The sequence below is a fragment of the Grampus griseus genome (assembly GCF_964374135.1).
Source record: "Grampus griseus genome assembly, chromosome: 12".
NCBI classification, from domain to species: Eukaryota; Metazoa; Chordata; class Mammalia; order Artiodactyla; family Delphinidae; genus Grampus; species Grampus griseus.
The window spans coordinates 24008865-24023271 of NC_139006.1; the positions used below are offsets into that span (position 1 = coordinate 24008865).

Below are 14407 nucleotides of genomic sequence, written 5' to 3' on the forward strand. Positions count from 1 at the left end.
GAAAGGGATGCATTTATATGGGGGGTAGGGGGAGGACTTGGGGAAAAGGAGAAAACATTGCCACGAGCAGGTGGGACCTACTCTGGGAGGTCTTCCCTGCCCCCTCCAGCCTTCCAGCCAGATCAGATCCCTGCTGTACTTCCTGGTGTCTGTCTGGTGAGGGGGTCTGTGCCATGCCCACAGGAGCCCAAATATGTTAAGCTTTCAGAAGGTAACATGAGTGAGCCCGAGGCCCAGTGGGAGATGCAGTTGCAAAGACAGCATGGGAAATCGGATTCCAGGCTCTTCTTACACATTCTCATAGCAAGAGCGACCCTTTGAAAGTTTATTTTAATGGAAAATTTCAAACAGATTAAAAAAAAGTAGACTCGTGTATTAAATCCCTGTTTACCCATCACCCAGCTTCAATGATTATCAACTCACGGCCAATCTTGTTTCATTTATATCCTGCTTGCTCATATCTTCCTTTTTATTTCTTATGAAATCCCAGACATCACACCCCTTTGTCTATAATATTTCAGTGTGCATCTCTGAAAGATAAGTACTCCTAAAGCAAAACTGTAATACCATAATTTACCTAAAAAGTCACAGCAGTTCCTTAATATCATGTAATATTCATTCAGCATCTTTGGCAGAAGTGGTGTTTGCAGAGATGGGTCCTATGTACAGGAAGGCCTGGTGGGTGGGCCCAGGAGGCAGAGGCCTCACTAGTCCAGGCGAGAGGCAGAAGAGGCTAGAGGGTGAGGATGGGATGGAGAGGAAGGGATGCGGGGAGAGAAGGGAAGAGCGTGGCCATGGTGACAGGGGAGCAGATGAGAGGAGGAGAGCTGGGGTAGGTCGGGCTCATTACTGAGGGCACTGGGGCCTCCAGAAAATACCTTTATCTGACCAAGGAAAGACCCCAGAACTCCACCTGGCAGGTTGTCCCTGTAGCTAATCACAGACCTTTCCTGCTGGAAAAAAGAACAAGGAACATATGTTGCTGGGAGGGGTGCGAATTTGGGGGCAGGGGAATCTTATTTTAATGTGTCAGTGAGTCATCGTTCAGTGCACCCCAAGGAGCCTCTTTCTGCTCAGACTTGAAGAGCACTGGTACTTTGGGGTGGCAGTGTCCCTGGGTGTGTGTGGGGAGCTCAGCTGACCCCACAGCAGGAGGCAGGACAGATGACCGCTCCTGGGTGATGTGGTGTGATTTCTCAGAGCCGGAGGCCGAGCAGAGGGAGCGAGACCTTTACGTGACGTTTGCTCACACGGCATTTTTTACTTTGTGTTTTTCTTTATTGTTTTGCTACACCAAGCAGATCCAATTTTATTATGGAAAACTGTTATAGCCATACGAAGAAGAGTTTCAGAAGTTTCACCCGTAGTCCTGTCATCTTACCACGCGTGTCTGTTTCCTCCATTTCTCCTGGGTCTTTACCTGGAGGCGTGCACCTGTTGTCAGGCTCTCGTGGGAGGCAGAGGCCCCAGGAGCGTGGCTGTGGGCAGTCTGGGCTGCAGGTGCCAGTCCGCAGCTCTGCGGCTCCTGTTAGATGGGGATAAACTGATGTCAGGGAGTCAGAGCAGGGAGAGAGCCCACGTGGCAATTGTCGCGGCCTCTGGGAAGAAGGCAGCGTGCCCCATGCGTATTCTCACGTGTGGACTTGCACAGTACAGCTAGTCCTTTTGTGACATCCCCTCTCCTGAGCCGTGAGACAAGGAACCTCCAAGGGCAAGGACGGGTCCTACTTGTCTCTGAATCCCCGACTCCTAGTCCACGGGTCAGCACGTAGATGGCAGCTCAGTACCTGGGGGTTGTCATGTGCATCAGACGAGGGGACCCTGGGGGGCAACCGAGGCTTCCTGCCACCACTGTCCCAGCCACGGGCTAGGCCACAGCCCCCAGGAGGCGCAGGAGAGCGTCCCAGTGTGTGTTTGCGGATGAGGCCCAGAGGAGCACACCACGATGTGGTGCAGAGACAGTGCACTGTACGTGGACCAGGCAGAGTCAGGCTTTTAGTCTGCTTTTCTTATATGAATTACACCTCTGAGTCCCCAAGTGATTGGTGCAGGAGGTGTCTTTCTCCAATATTCCAGCTAATGGGTCCAGAAGGAGCGCTGGAACATTACCACATGTGGGCTCTGATGCGCTCACGGACCTAGCAGAGATCACCAGTGACCGCTCACATCGCCAGATGCTGTGGGCCTCCATGTAGAAGCACACAACACACTGAGGAAGAATTACTGCCCCATCAAACCTAAATGTGCTCAAACCTCTAAATATAATTTCTAGTGCTCAGGAAGTATGGGGCGCAGAGGAACACGATAAGCAATAAAGGGATATGATCAGCATATCCAGACTGTAAATTTACAGGACGAGTGAGCTACTTTCTTCCACAAATAAATTGCGGGGAGATGGAGGGATGAGTGGAGCTTTTAGCTTAAGGAATACTTGAGAGACATAACTGACTGCATTGTAGGGATTTTAACTGAATCCTGTTTTGAACAAACACACAGTAAAATCTTTTTTTAAAAAACTTTATTTATTATATTTGGCTGCGTTGGGTCTTCGTTGCTGCATGCGGGCTTTCTCTAGTTGCAGTGCGTGGGCTTCTCATTGCGGTGGCTTCTCTTGTTGCAGAGCACGGGATCTAGGTGCACCGGCTTCAGTAGTTGTGGCTCGCGGGCTCTAGAATGCAGGCTCTGTAGTTGTGGCACACGGGCTTAGTTGCTCTCTGGCATGTGGGATCTTCCTGGACCAGGGATTGAACCCGTGTCCCCTGCATTGGCAGGTGGATTCTTAACCACTGCGCCCCCAGGGAAGTCCTAAAATCTTTTAAAGATACAATATATACTGAAGTGTTTGTGGATGAAGTAATAGCATGTGTGAGTTTTGCTTCCAAATAATCGGGTGGATAGGGATAGATGAAACAAGATTGGCTCTATCAATAAATAATTCTGGGGTCCAGGTAGATAAGAGTTCGATTACATTATCCTCCTTATTTTCATATGGGTTTGAAAATTTTCCATGACAAAAACCAAAAAGAGAGAGTGTAACAGGTTACTATGGAAACTGATTTTTAATCTCCGATATGAGGTTACTTCACCATCAGTAAGAGATGTGTCAGGCTTTAAGATGAGGGAAATGTCACAAATTGGCTTCCAGGGGAAACGGATGGAGACAGAATTTAGTCGTGGGCTCAGCCCCCGTGGGAGGGAGCGGGCGGAAGGCGGAGGGGACAGAGGGAGAAGCTGAGATGCAGGAAAGCCCAGTGACGGCCTCGGGCAACTCCCTCAAGCCCTGGAGCTAGAGCCACGTTCGGAGATGAGCCAGGTTGGACCAACAGGGCCAGGCCTTTACACCCCTTGGTGATGGTTCACTGTCCACAGGCAGCCCAGGGAGGGGCTCGGGCTCTGCAGCTGGGCCGTCTCTGGAGGGGGACAACATGCCCAGTTCCCGTGTCAGCAGGGCCACGGCAGAGGGTCTGGGTGGCGCCTCGAAGTTCCCACCACGAGAAGTGTGTGTTATGGTAACAATGAAGCACTTTAGACTGTAATGTGAGTCTCCTGGAACTTACCAAATAAAAATTCAATGGTATATTAGAACAGTCTAATTTGGGGGTAGCATTTACGTTACCATAGTTCATGGCTTATCTTAGTACGGAAAAAAAAATTAGGAAAATATATGTGAAAGTAGGCATTTATGGATACCAGAACTGAGATGGGAGGAGATGTCATAAGAAAACCATAGTTGTCTTGTGTCTGAGATAAATGCCTGTTAGATTAGTGTGTGGCATTTTTTTGGGGGGTGGGGAGGGCTCAAGTGTGTGCATTTGCAAGATTAACGGATCTTCAAAATGTATAAAGAGTCGACACATTTCACCCTGTTTAGTTAATGCGGAATGGTAACGCAGCCCTAACGTTCAGAATGTGCTTCTGCTGGTATATTTAATAAAAACTGAGAAAAAGTTTCTCCCAGAGAGTTAAAAAAATGGTGTTCATGGACAGAGTCACTCAAACCATGTCACTTGCCTTTTCAAAGTAATACATAAGCCCAGGTGCTGCCAAGAGGCTTTTAAAATTGAGCTGTTTTCTGATTTTCCGTGGCAGCTGGTGATTGTTCAGGACAATGAATGAAATTAAGGGCACCACGTAGGGCCTGAGGATTAACAAAGCGGAAGAGCGTGTTTCGAAGGTGTTGGCAACAGAGCTGCCTTCGCTTCGTTGTGGTTAACATGGGTCCTTCCCCAGGGGGCTCTGAGCAAGGACCGCCCTGTGTTTTCCCCCCTTTCAGGTGCCTGGGAGAACAGCAGGTGGCGGTGCATGGGGGCAAGAGCTCCGCCCCCCCAGCCGAGAGCAGCGGCGTAGCCATGACTCCCACCTACGTGGACAGCCCACGAAAGGTAAAGGAGCCCCTCCGGTGGGGGGGCTGGCGTGTGCGCTCAGGGACCCGGTATGGAGGGTAACACGCAGCCCATGAGTCCAGGACTAAGTGTGCTGAGGATTTGGAGGAATCCTTTGCAGCACTGCTATTTTGATGCAGGGACTTGCCTGCTCACGGTTGTAAGGACGCTAACTGCTAGATGAAAGCAGATGTAAATCAGTCAAGCTAAACTCTATCTATCTGAGATCTGGCTCAAGCTGTGACACTGGCCTCTGGTTTTCCTTCAGCCCCATCTTCAGCCCTCCTGGTGGCGGGAGGGAGGTAGAAAATGACTGAAGCAGCTTCTGGGAGAGCTCACTCTTTGGTGAATGAAATTCCCATCAGTTTGCTTAGACTCCTAAGAAGTAGTCAGACGGGAGCATCCTGGGAGACGGAAACCAAAACCTGAGGCTTTGGCCTCTATACGGAATAGCAAGTACAGTAGAGGAGCTGAAAGCTCCACAGGTCAGGCTTGTTGTAGCTTTTAAGACCAATAGATGTGTCTCTGCCAACTCCTTCTCCTTGGAAATTCAGAATCTGATATCGTTCTGATGTGGCAGGGTGAGCTGGCCACACATTCTCTTACCTGGTCTCTCTCACTCGGAAATGAAGGAGATTCAATAGATGTATTTTATTTTTCAACATTGTGGTCAGCTTGTATATCCATCTGCATATTTATTTATTTTACTTTCACATCGTGAAAATTTCCTCATGTCATTATTTCTCCAAAGTTTGATTTTAAAAAATAACTATATAATATTTCATCACATGATTAGACCTTTGTTTATAACTTCATTTTTTGTTAAAAAAATGGTGGTTTCAGATTTTTAAAAATAGTTTTTGGCAATTATTCCATAAGTTTGTATAATTATTCTGCAGTGTATCACAATTACAAGTAATACTGCAAACATCCTTGCACATAATTATTTGATCACATCTCTGATTGTTTCTACAGGGTAAGTTCTTAGAATTAGACTTCTAGGATGGAGGGATTAAAATCTGAGAAAAAGTAGCAACTGAGGCTGCAGGCAGTGTGTGGCATCCATAGGCCAGAGACAGCAAACCTCAATAAATATTTTAGGCTTTGTGGGCTGAGAGGGAAGATCAAGGCTATTGTGTGGGCTCTTCTGTAACCATTTAAAATCTTAATGGTTCTCAGCTCACAGGCTGGAATAACCAGGTGACTGGATTAGGCTGTAGGCTGTCGTTTCCGCAAACCCAGCTCTGAGGCAGTGACTCTAGGTACAGTCCCAAGGATAGTCTGTGCGTCAAGAATGACCTGTTGGTGAAGAAAGTCTTTTCACCTGTCCTCACTCACGGGAACATCATCTCAGCAGCGTGAGCACCTCTGCTTCTGTATGTTCTGGCAGAGAAGGGACGCAAATAGAACGTGAGAACACACAAGTGCCTGTGTGCTGTTCACTAGCTGTTACGTCCACCCACTGCCGTCTTTGAGGATTAGAAACAGTGCGGGGGACAGTACTGAGAAGTACAGAAATTACAGAACCACAAGCATTATGGTTAAAATACACCAACAGCCAAATAGGAGATCATGGTCTAGAGCACTCCCTTCATCTTCCAGCTGGACACTGAAATCCATGTGGATAGCCATCGGTCTGCTGGGTGTAGATTCCCAAGTGGTCCAGGAGAAGCAGAGGTGTTAGGAGATGGCCCAGCACTCTCCAGGCAGCAGCTGTGTCAGGATGTGTAGAGGGTACCCGAGTGTGCATCTCCGCAGACATGTGTTTCCTCAGCTCGTTACTTGAGCTCCTAGTGGCTGATGGGCGTGGCAGCAGTCCTGGTAAAATGGACACCGAAATACTTCAGTGATTCTACTTTTAGAATTTAAAAAGTTTTAGGAAAGCAGGGACCTTCAGGTGTATCAAGTGGCATTTCCGAATTTCAGTGATAATAAAGCATAAAAAGTAAAAAGATTTTGAAGGGACAAGAGGACACTTCTTGACCTTAAGAAAGAGGGAGGGAGTGGGTCTTTGGAAAAGTTCTCTCTGTCATTTATGTTTCAAGTACACGGCAGCTTGAACCCCACAAGAATAGGGTGGGGAGGGGAAGGCTGCTTCAGGAGCCCCTCCCGGGGACTGCATATGATTTTGTTACACAACCAGTGGGGAGAAGGTATTGCTGCTCCTGTGTTCCCAGGTTGCTCAGAAAATTAAACAAGAACTTTTCCTGCATAATGTATCCAAAATATCATCACTTTCAATATATGATCTATACAGAAAATTAAAAAAAAAAGAAAAAGAACTTTTCCTGCAGTGAATCCTCTTCTCCCATCTGGCTGCCATGTTACAGGCGGAAACGCAAACGTCAGGCCTCCGTGCGTCTCCCAGAGGCCTGCTGGTCACCCAGCCAGGCGGGAGGCCAGGACGCTGCCCCCAATCCTGCCCCATGCCCCCCTCTGCAAGCTGCCCTGCGGCCTTCTCCTCCCTTCGGCATAGGTCTGAGGATGTTCAGAGCTATGTGGGAGGACGCAAGCAGCCAAGCCAGGCTCTGATGAGATCTGAGGCGCTTGGACACACCTTCTCCCCCAGGTGCTGGCTCCCACCCCACTGGGATATTCTGCCCAGGAAGGTGTGAGTTTCTGCTAATGCTTCGCATTTGGATATTTTCCTCCTGGGTGGATCTCTCTCTCTTTCTCTCTCTCTCTCCCTCTCTTTTTTTTTTCCCTTTCCCCTCATGTGCCCTTCTTTCTCTCCTTCCCTCCTTGTTTTTGTTTTTTGCTCTCGTCCCCCCCTCCTTCCCCGATGGTTCGCTGCTGGGCCACGTTCCGTCCCTCCGCCCCCTCGCACCTGCTGCCGCTTCCTGCCGCTCTGACCTCAGGACGGGGCCTTCTTTATGGAGTTTGTTCGCAGCCCACGCACAGCATCGTCCACCTTCTACCCGCAGGTCAGTCCAACCCCAGGGCCCCGAGGCCCGTGCATGCCTGTCCGTCGCAGAAGCCGCGACCTGGCCTTCAGCTCGGCTCTGAACGCGTGGAATTGGGCCGAAGCCGAGTTTGAGGGGCAGTTGAAACTGAATTCAGTCTCAGAGGTGCATTTCCTTTCTTGGTGTTTGTGGTGACACAGGGGGATGAGGAGATTAACGTCAGAAAACATGTTGGCACGTGTGGCTTAATGTGTTCCCGTCTTTGTCATGTGTTGCCACTGACTCTTGGCCACGGGGCAGCATCTTCCTATTTAGGTGTTTTTGGCCATATGACATAAGCAACATGATACATGCTGACTTAAGGACAGAACTCTTATTTTGTTCTTCCTAGTACAAGCAGATAAATTTATAGCAGTGCGGCAGGAAGTGGTGAAGAACAGAGCAAGCAATTACTACCAGGCATGTGCTTTGTCATAGACTGAGGGTGTGTGTCCCTGGGCAGCTTGCCTCTGGACTGTCCTGAACTCGCGTGTCACATAAAGGGTTTGGACCCATCTCAAGGGGCTTCCAAGCCTTAAAACTCTTCACTTACTATGTGCCAGGCTCATAGTATTATTTCATCTCATCCTCACAGCGTAGCCTATGAGTTAAGCAGAAGTTTTATCCCAGTTCTACAGATGGAGAAATTGAGGGCCAAAGAACTTGTGCTTCACACAGTACAGGGTTGAGCTGGGATTTAAATCAAGACCAAGATGCTTGATTCACTACCCCCACCCCATAATTAGCATCAGTCATTGCTGTGCTGACAGATCTTGGTGAAGAGAACCTGGGCTCCCTGCCCTTTATTGAGGCCCCTGAGTATATGTGATTGACCTGGTCACAGAGATTTGAAAGGGAGGAGAGGTTTGTGCAGAGCAGGGCAGGCTCAGGAGGACGGACGTGGGAGGTTCGGGGCAAAGGTTTAGGAACCCTTATTTGATGGAAGTGAGAAAACCAACATGGATTGAGGACGTGCTCCGCCAGCTACTGTGCAAAGGGCTTTGCAAACAGCCTGTGAGTCCATGAGGTACATGTACTATCACCCCATTTTCCAGATGAAGAAACTGAGGCTTAAGTATGTTGCCTGGTCAAAGGGCCCGGAACTAGCAAGTGGCAGAGCCCCTCCACTGTTCTGTAGTTCACACTGGTGTCTTCCCTTTCTTGGGAGGCCAGAGGGCATCTTGGGTCTGTGCTGGGCTCTTCCCAGTGAAAGCGCGACCCTGGGCAGGTCCCCGTTGGGGCTTCTGAGTCCTAATCCAGCGATCACCATCCGTAGGAGGCAACCTGCCCTTGTGGTTTAAAACAGACTCCGGTTGGAGTTTTTAACCTTTTACTTTCTAACAATAGACCCTCTTGTGAAAAGCTTCAGACTTAGATTAGAACTTAACCTAAGATAAATCAACAGAGCGGGAGAGAATTGTTTTAGACATCCTATAATACTCCACACAGGTTCACGTGGTGGAGTTCACCGGAAGAACAGAAGTGGATAAGTTCCTGGAATTGGAAACAGCAAACAGAGATGAGGAGTTTATGTTACCCACCATTAAAAAAAAAAATGATCCCGTGTAAGATGTAGTAAGGGAGCGCTCTGTACTGACATGAAATTAAATTGAGCTGTGCTGAGTGCCGTGGGAGATACAGGGATGAACACGACACCCTGTGGTTGTTGCTTGTTTGATGTCTGTTCCCCCCTCCTCACCCCCAGAGGGTGAGCACCATGAGGGCAGGGGAAGTTTGTTTTTTGGGGGTTTTTTTTTGTTTGTTTATTTAACATTTTATTTTATATTGAAGTATAGCCGATTAACAATGTTGTGTTACTTTCAGGTGAACAGCAAAGTGATTCAGTTATACATATACATGTATCTATTCTTTTTCAAATTCTTTTCCCATTTAGGTTTACATAATATTGAGCAGAGTTCCCTGTGCTATACAATAGGTCCTTGTTGGTTATCTATTTTAAATACAACAGTGTGTACATGTCAATCGCAAACTTCAGGGGAGGGTTTTGATGAGGGGTGATATTCCTTCCTTCTCTGATGATATAAACCCTGGAAAACATCCTGGCTGTGGGGCTGGGGTTATTCTCCAGCTCTGCAAGGTATATGGGATTCCGTCATGAGTGCTTTTACGAGGCCTCTCTGTGCCCGGATGGTGCTGGGTGGCTGGAGGCAGGAGGCCTGCTTAACCCACCTCGTCTCCAGGTGGGACGCTGGCCTCAATGCACAGTTGAGGGCTGGGCTGGCGGGTCCTGCTGTGTCCTGGTGGCTGGTTGTCCTCCAGCAGGAGCAAGCAGGGCTCTGACAGGCATGGGGTTGGGGGCCATGCGGGCACGTGTTGTGGTTAATGCTCATCTCAGAGGCGTCCTTGGGAAAGCCCCCTCCCTCAGCTTCTCCCACAGCTTTGGGCGTGTGGGAAGGTGGGAGGAGAAGGGGTTGGTGTTGCTGCTGAGGGTTGTTGGTTTGTTTGTTTAATTAACTAAGTGCCAAACTTTGTTTGGATTTCACTGGTTTTTCTGTGAACGTCCTCTCTGTTCCAGGGTCCAATCCAGGGCGCCATGTTGCATTTAGCTGCCATGTCTCCCCAGTCTCCTCTGGTCTGTGACATTTTCTCAGTCTTTTCTTGTTATTTGGGTTGGTTTTTTTTTTTTTTTTTTTAAATGACCTTGATGGTCTGGAGGAGTCCTGGCCAGATATCCTGTAGAAAGTCTCCAAATCTGGGTTGGTTTGATGTTTTTCTCACGGCGAGACGGGAGTTATAGGTTTTTGAAAAGAATCCTCAGAGGTGAAGTACCCATCTCATCACATCCCATGGAGGTCCACAAGGTCCACACAACATCATTGGTGACGTGAACCGTCATCGCTTGGTGACGTGGTACTTGCCAGCTGTCTCCACTGTGAAGCTGCTGTTTCCCCTTTCTATACTCTGGAAGCAGGTCACTAAATCTAGCCTACTCCAAAGAGGAGACAGGAGATTAAACTCACCTCTGGAAGGTCCCATCTGCACAGGTTTAATGGGGTCCTTCTGTAAGGAAGGTTTTGAATGAGGTTCCTAAGACAAAACCCATCCCAGACCAAGCACCTCCCTCTGATTGGCTCTTTTCAGCTCTCCGTGTGAGACAACGGCGGTTCTGTCCATCTCTTTGTCTGTCTTTTCCCACTGGTCTTATTCCAAAAAGTTTCTTCGGGTGGATTATGGAAATAAATGCAACCTCCAGAATAAAAATGTGACTAGATGGGGAAATTCAGGAAAAGAAAAAACAAGACAGGACATCCTACAAGGTCTTATAACGTACTTAGAGTTTCCTGCTAAATTCAGCTCTGCACTTCCTGGTAGCCAAAGAAAAGTGGGAAACATCTGTTCCAGGATTCAGAGTGGTCATGAGATAAAGACAAACCAGTTGTTGGGGAGAAGCATAACTTTTCCTGGTATTAAGATCTGAGCAAAATGCCTTTCTCTGTGGCCTCTTTTTTATTTTTTTATTTTTTAAATATTTGTTTATATAGGCTGCACTGGGTCTTAGTTGTGGCACACAGGATCTTCATTGAGGCATGTTTAGTTGCAGCATGCAGGCTTTTAGTTGTGGCATGCATGTGGGATCTAGTTCCCCGACCAGGGATTGAACCTGGGCCCCCTGCATTGGGAGTGCAGAGTCTTACCCACTGGACCACCAGAGGAGTCCCATCTGAGCAGCCTCTTGAAACATGGACGTTGTGTGATATGGAGCAGGGGTGGGGCAAATCTGGCCCACCATCTGCTTTTGTCAATAAAGTTTTATCAGGACAAAGCCACACCCCCTTCATTTACATCATTGATGGCTGCTTTTGTGCTTTTTCACTTATACAGAAACTGTATAAGTTTCAACAGGCTTTATAGCCCACAAAGCCTAAAATAATTACCATCTGGTCCTTGACAGAAAATATTTGCCAATTTCTGATTTAGAGGATAATTCTTAACCACTTCCTGGCTCAGGCTGGTGGGGCAATTCTCAGGGGCAGTAGACGAGAGATGACCCCACCAGAGAGGCAGCACCTAGAGGCTTCTGTGCCTGAGAACTGAGTCTAGTCCCCTCCGTTAGCTTCTAACTTAATTTTTCGGTGTAGCATCTATTCCTAAGTCTTACTGGTTGGGGGCAGGTGGTAGCTGGTAATTGCAAACTGCTTCTTGCTGCATTTCTCAGTATTTATGGTGCTGGCAAAGACTTATTGGTCCTTTTTTTTTTTGGCAGTTCATTGAACCTGATGTAGGAGAGCCAATTGGTTCTTTTAGAACCAGGGGTGATTTTGTCTCCTAGGGGACGATTGGTAATACCTGGAAACATTTTTACTTGTCACAGCTGGAGCAGAGGGCGATGATAAGGGGGTCATTACTAGCATCTGGTGAGTAGGAGCCAGGGAGCTGCTCAGCACCCGAGGATGCACAGGACGGTCCCCACAACAAAGGCTTATCTGGCCCCTAACGGCGATAATGCGGTGGTTGAGATGCCCTGTTTTATTTATTTTATTATTATTATTTTTTACTGTTTATTCATTTGGTTGAGCTGTGTCTTAGTTGCAGCAGGTGGGTTCCTTACTTGTGGTTCTCCAGGTCCTTAGTTGTGGCATGTGAACTCTTAGTTGCAGCATGCATGTGGGATCTAGTTCCCTGGCTAGGGATCAAACCTGGGGCCCCTGCATTGGGAGTGTGGAGTCTTAACCACTGCGCCACCAGGGAAGTCCCGAGACTCCCTGTTTTAGAAGGAGTGATTTTTCCATCATCCAATAGAGTATCTGATAATATAAGGCTCCATTCTGGAAGTACTCGAGAACCCCATGTAAGAGGGACTAGGAGTCTTAGATTTTTCCAGAAGTGCTCTGGAAGGCTTGCTGTTCTCTCCAGATGTTTGCTGTGGGGTGCAGCCTCTCTAGGTGGGCAGGTCATAGTCCTGCCCTCCAGGCCGTTTAAAGGGAATGAGACAGATAGAAAACCATGACATGAAGCAAAACCTGGCAGCTCCCAGGCAGGGGTCAGAGACCCAAAGTAGAGAGACAGTTTCTGTTTGGGGATGGGGGCAGAGTGAGTCAGGGAATGTTTCACTAAGGGAGCAGCATTTGAAACACAGCGTTTGTAGCCTGTGGTGGTGGGGAAGGGCGTCGCAGGTTGGTGGGGCACACAGACAGTTTTAAACACACAGGGTTGACTCGGCTGGAAACAGAGCCGTGGGTGAGCGTGGATGGGGCAGTTTGAGCCAGAGCTCCGGTGCCGCGAGTCGGTTCTCAGTTCGGTAGCTTGTGGGGAGTCTTGAAAGATTTCACAGTAACGGAGTGATGAGATTGGAGCTATCCTTTAGGAAGATGAAGCTGGAGTGCTCACAGGTAGGGTGTGTGTGAGGTGGGGGGGTCAGTGGGAGCCAGGCGGTGGGGCAGGCACGCCTGAGGGGTCGTGGGAGTCGGCAGACGGGAGGCCACAGGACGAGGCCTCTAGAGGTGAAGCTGGAGAAGGGAGCTTCAGATGCACCTGAGCTGTGAACCTGGGCAAATGGGAAGACTGACTCCACCTGCGACAGGCGCGAGTGAGGAAGACTGGGGGCCAGGAGAGCTGCTTGTCTCTAACCGTGCTCTCTCCCTTCTCCCAGCCCTGAGGAAAGATGTTGACTTCTTTACTCCCTTGGTGGGGGTTTTCTTTAGTGTAAATCTTGTGGTTTGAGTCAGGTCCTGGTCCCAGGGGTTCATTGTGCACCTTGGCCTCCCGTGGCCTCAGTTTGCGGCACAGGAATCCCCCCCCCCACTGGCTCCGATAGAAGGGGGCACACGCCAGCAGGGTGGTCCCTGGACTCCTTTAGCTCCTCAACCAGGGACTAGTGGGGACTGGGAATGAGAGGAATGGGTAGGACCATGCGTGTGAATAGCCTGAAAGATTTTTTTTTTCCCTTTGGTGTTAACTTTTAAATCTCCTACAGGTGTCTGTGGACCAGACGGCCACCCCGATGTCGGACAGCACCAGTCTGGGGGTGAGCACAGGCCAGTCCGTGGACAGAGGCAACAGCCAGACCTTTGGGAACTCGCAGAGCTCAGGGGAACAGGGCTTCCCCTCTGCAAACTCCAGTGACAGCAGGTGAGACCCAGAAAGGCCAAACTCATGCTCCTGGGCAGTGAGGCTGGTCTGACCTCAAAGGCTGCAGAGGCCGGGGGTCCGGATCCCAGGCCCAAGGTCTGACTCGGCCACAAGTTATATCTGGGAGCCCAGACAGTCGGTCCTCACCAGCACCTTTCGACAGGGCTAGTGGTCAGTGCCCTGCCTTCCTCACAGGACAGCTAAGAGGTTGCCGCAGAGACACAGAGAAGCATCAGGCACTGTGCAGGAGTGGGCTTCGGGAAGGGGGCCCAGAGCGAACCCGTCCTGCTGCACGGGGCGCCCATGGCCCGATGCCTTGCCTATGTCAGGTGCAGTCAGTCCACGCCACCTGAGGAAATGGACGAACAGTGAATGGGTCGATTAAGAGCCCCAATGTGGCTCTTTTCTTTTCTTTCTTTTTTTTTTAATTTTGGCTGCGCTGTGTGGGATATGGGATTTTAGTTCCCTAACCAGGTATGGAAACCGTGCCCCCTGCAGTGGAAGCGCAGAGTCCTAACCACTTGACTGCCAGGGAAGTCCCTCCGTGGCTCTTTTCTTGTTCCTGAATAACCAGGGGGAAAAGAAGCTGCTTGGAGCTCATTTGCTGGAGGAAGTGCCCAGCTTTTAATGCTGTTGTCAAATTTGAGAAACTTCTTTTTTATATCCTTCCCAGCTGCGTTTGGTTTATCGTAATTCTGTCCAGTCTGCTCTTGTTCCCTCACTGCACTGACTGAGTGGTCCTCAGCTAAATGGTCTAAGAGACATGACTTTGGACCTTTCACCTGAGCGCAGAAGGTCATCTGAGGCAGCTCACCTGGCTGGTCCCCATCAGCAGCCACGCAGTTTCCTTTGCACGTCACACATCCTGTGCTGGATTTACTTGCATCTCGTCTATACTGGCTGGTAGAGGTGGTCAGTTTGGAGGCAGCCGCAGGCCTGGCCTTGTCTGGCCTCTGTCGTCTCCCCAGGCCCACGTCCCTGCCAAGTCTGGCA

The 14407-nt window shown here is 49.2% G+C and overlaps 1 protein-coding gene across 3 annotated transcripts in view; it reads left to right on the plus strand.

The window, feature by feature from the left end:
* Positions 1-14407, plus strand: part of DEPDC5 (DEP domain containing 5, GATOR1 subcomplex subunit) — a 93308-nt gene that overhangs the window by 60494 nt on the left and 18407 nt on the right. For 2 of the 3 annotated variants that reach the window (XM_082667208.1, XM_082667207.1), the window contains exons 32-34: positions 4274-4382; positions 7241-7306; positions 13260-13414. In XM_082667208.1, the coding sequence (XP_082523334.1) occupies positions 4274-4382; positions 7241-7306; positions 13260-13414 (330 nt within the window). The remainder of the gene's footprint in view (positions 1-4273; positions 4383-7240; positions 7307-13259; positions 13415-14407) is intronic. The other variant, XM_082667209.1, reaches the window with a different exon arrangement.